Raw genomic sequence first — 4,272 nt, 5'->3', positions numbered from 1 at the left:
GTGAACTGCTGTATGGAAAGTGAATTTGCTCTGTAAATCTTCACCCAAATCAGAAAAAAAAAAATGCTCTTCAGGTGATTTTAACATACAGCCAGAAAGCAGCAGCACTGATATTGATATAGATCATATCTTAATGAACCCCTATTATATTTTCCAGATTAATAAATTAAAGTTACAGGAGATGTAGAGTTACCCTAACTTCTTTTGGCCCTGATCATAACTTCTTCTGCTCTGTACATATTTTTTTTTTTTAAAAAACTAACAGGACACTAAAAAGATGAACAAATAGGGGGAGAGTTAAGGTGAAAAAGAGGCAGAGGATACTGAAAGGACATAGTTTGGTTTAATTGTACTTACCATATAGTCTGCAATATCTTCTGGAGCATCACCATCAACATCAAACTTGAAGGTGACCATCTTGTTATTGTGTGTCTCCAGCTGACATTCCACCATGTTGTCTCCAGAGGTTGAGACCTGGGCACAAACATTTTACTAGTTTAAAAGTCAGTCATTGTCTTCTCTTTTCAAATTGTTCAGTGAACATCCAGATGAATTAATATACAGTATGTGGGTGAAATGGTTTAAATGGTTGTGAATCTAAAAGGATTGTTTTTCTCCTGATGAAATACTACCTAAACAGCCATTCTATGACAAATCTAAGAGGTTCAAATTACTTAGCAAAAAATAAGTTAAGAATGTGATCCTGTGTTAGTGGGAAAGACAACTGAATACAACTTTTTAAAGAAAGGCAAAAAAGTTAAAAGTCATTATAGCTATAAGCAATGAAAATATCTAAATTCAGTCATTCATTTAAAAAATTCTTTCAGTCCCACAAATGGACTCTTTAAGCAAAAGATGATGTACTAAAATGGAAGTGTTAAAACATCAAAATTATTTCTGGAAAACAATTTAGCAACATAGATTTAGAAAGTTTAAAAATCTTCATATTCTTTGATGTACTACTTCCACTTAGAAATCTATCAGAAGGAAATAATCAAAGGATATATATAAAGATTTATGTTCAAGGATATCTGCTACACAGAGAAAGGCAGACAGGAAAAAAAAAAGATAGACTGGCTAAAAGAGAGACAGAAAGAATCTACGTTAGGAATAACGGAATACCTCTATACCAGGGACCATCTAATGCAGTTATTTAAGATACTGTGTTATTGAAAAATTACTTTTTGACACAGGAAAATGTACATGATATGTTGTTGTTGTTGTTGTTAGGTGCTATTGAGCTGGTTCCAACTCACAGCAACTCTATGTACAACAGAACAAAAGAGTGTCCACTCCTGCATCATCCTCACAATCATTGCCACTATGTCAATACATGTTCTCAAGGGCCTTCCCTATTTTTACTGACCCTCTACTTTATCAGGCATGATACCCTTCTCCAGGGACTGGTCCCTTTTGAAAACATTACCAAAGTACATGAAGTGAAGTCTGGCCACTGTAGCCTCTAAGGAGCATTCTGGCTGCACCTCTTCCAAGACAGATTTTGTTCATTCATTGTTCTGCCAGTCCATGGAATTTTCAATATTCATCGCCAATGCCACAATTCAAACATATCAATTCTTTGGTCTTCCTTCCTTACTGTCCACCTTTCATATGCCTATGAGGCAACTGAAAATACCATGACTTGGGTCAGGTGCAACTTAGTCTTCAAAGTGGTGTATCTGCTCTTTCACACTTTAAAAAGGTCTTTGTAGTAGATTTGCCCAGGGCAATACTGTTGTTTGGTCTCTTGACTTACTTCCACGAGTTTCACTGTAAAATGAAATCCTTGATAACTTCAATCTTTTCTCTATTTATCATGACATTGTCTTTGGTCCAGTTGTGAGGATTTCTGTTTTCTTTATGTTGAGGTGTCATCCATACTGAAAGCTGTAGTCTTTGATCTTCATCAGTAAGTGCTTCCAGTCTTCTTCACTTTCAGCAAGCAAGATCTTTTCTTCTGCATATCTTGGGTTGTTAATGAGTCTTCCTCCAATTCTGATGTTGCGTCCTTCTTCATATAGTGCAGCTTCTTGGATTATCTGCTCTGCATACTGACTGAATAAGTATACTAAAATGATAAAACCCTGATTCACATCTTTCTTGATTTTAAACCACACAGTATCTCCTTGTGCTGTTCAAATGACTGTCTCTTGGTCCTTGTAAGCAGGTTCCTTTTAAGCACAATTAAGTGTTTTGGAATTCCAATTCTTTGCAATGTTATTCATAATTTATTGTGATCCACACAGTCGAATGCTTTGCATAGTCAATAAAACACAGGTAAACATCTTTCTGTACATGATAGTTTTTAAAAAGGCAGGATATAAAATCGTGTACAGGTTTAAACATCTATCCAAAATGTATACCATACTGGTTACACAAAGGTGCTTTAAAGTCTGATCTAGCAACTTTCAGCCAAACAATAGACAGATCTGTGGGGTGAACAATAACACCATGGGGGTATGCATTCTTTAGAACAATCAACTATATAAGATAAAAAGGGCAGCATTTGTTCTGGTATAAAGCTCAGAAGGCAGGAAGAGATAGGATAGTAGGATGAAGGGAAATGGTAATTACAGAGAAGAAATGGGAAGCCTGCTGTTACACTGTGGAGATTGCAATCAATGTCAAAAATCAAAATGTATAAGAATTACTGAATGTAAAAAGAATGTGCTTTGTAAAATTTTTACCCAAACCACCATAAAAAGTTAAATAAAGAATTAAGGTCTGAGCTGGCTTTAGATTTATCATTTGCTAGTTGAATGAATTCAGGCAAATTATTTTACCTCTCCGACCTTCAGTATTCTCATTTGTATAGAAGAGTATACTACCACTGACCATACAGGCTTATTGAGAAATTGAATGTATAACATTTGGTGTGCCTTTTTTACCCCAGTTCCACTGAGTTGATTGTGACTCATAGCAACCTCCTGTGTGCCAAAGACGACCTGTCAGTGTAGGGTTTTCCATGGCTGATTTTTAAGAAATAGATAGCCAAGTTTTTCTTCCAGTGCACCTGCAGGTGAATTTGAACCACCAACCTTTCAGTTAGTAGCTGAGCTCTTAACCATTTGTGCCACCCAGAGACTCCATGGGGTGCCTCCAGAAAACCAAACCAAACTCACTGCCATTAAGTTGATTCCAACTCATAACAACTCCCACTGGGTTTCTGAGGTGGTAAATACTTATGGAAGTAGATTTCTCCATCTTCCTTAAGCAGAGTGGCTGGTGGGTTTGAACTGCAAACCTTCTGGTTAGCAGTCAAATATCTTAGGCACTGCACCACAAAGAAGAATTAAATAAATTTTGGGGACTATTATTAGTAGTATTTTTACAATATTAATTATGTAAAATGCCACAGACACAGAAAGAAGAGATGAAAATAAACTAAAATTTTAATGGAAGCTATCACTGAGTGCTGGCATGAGGAGTGATTTTTATTTTCTTCATTATAATTCCTCAAGTTTAACAATTAACACATAATACTTTCATGAGAATTTTTTTACTAGGGAGAAGTTACTTTAGAGAGGGTTTCACAATTTTCTATACCCACCTTCCTCAACAACATTACCTTACCCAATCCAACAGACCTATGCACGAATGTTTTTAATGCATTTTATTGAAATATAATTTATGTACAGTGAAATACACAAAACTAAAGTGACATGGGTCAATGCTTTTTTTTTCAGTGTTCCCTCCCCACCCCTCCCATCCCTGGCAAGCAACAAAGAAACTTGCCCTCCATATATAAACCTTCCCTTGACCCTCCACAACAATGAACTAATACTATATTTGTCCTTCTGTGATTGACTTATTTCACTCAGCATAATGTCCTCCGAGTTCATTCATATTATGTGGTGTTTCGCAGACTCTACATTATTCTTTAGTGTTGCATAGCATTTCATTATGTGTATGTACCATAGTTTGGTCATCCACTCTTCCGCTGATGGGCACATAGGTTGTTACCATCTTTTTGATATTGTAAATAGTGCTGTAATTAACATGAGCCATACTGCTTTCCACAGTAGTTGTGTAACTTCATAGTCACATAAGTAGTGTATGAGAGTCCCAATCTCTCCACATCCCTGCCAGCATTTGTTGTTTTCTGTCTCATTGAACCTTGCCATCAGTGCTGGGGTGAGATGGTATATCTCATGGTTGTTTTGATTTATATCTCTCTGATGGCCAATGATTGTGAGCATCTTTTCATGTATTAGCTGACCAACTGAATACCCTCCTTGGTTAAGTGTCTATTCATGTCTTCTGCCCATTTTT

The 4,272-nt window shown here is 36.3% G+C and overlaps 1 protein-coding gene across 1 annotated transcript in view; it reads right to left on the bottom strand.

Moving 5' to 3' along the window:
- WNK3 (WNK lysine deficient protein kinase 3) overlaps positions 1-4,272 on the bottom strand; it is a 266,882-nt gene that overhangs the window by 66,069 nt on the left and 196,541 nt on the right. Inside the window, exon 13 of the mRNA XM_042783403.1 lies at positions 358-474. Coding sequence (XP_042639337.1) covers positions 358-474 — 117 coding nt within the window. The remainder of the gene's footprint in view (positions 1-357; positions 475-4,272) is intronic.

The sequence above is a fragment of the Orycteropus afer genome, unplaced genomic scaffold (genome assembly GCF_000298275.1).
Source record: "Orycteropus afer afer isolate SDZICR_OR568_19922 unplaced genomic scaffold, OryAfe1.0 scaffold01055, whole genome shotgun sequence".
In the NCBI taxonomy this organism is placed as follows: Eukaryota; Metazoa; Chordata; class Mammalia; order Tubulidentata; family Orycteropodidae; genus Orycteropus; species Orycteropus afer.
This window is presented reverse-complemented; position numbering and strand designations above follow the sequence as displayed.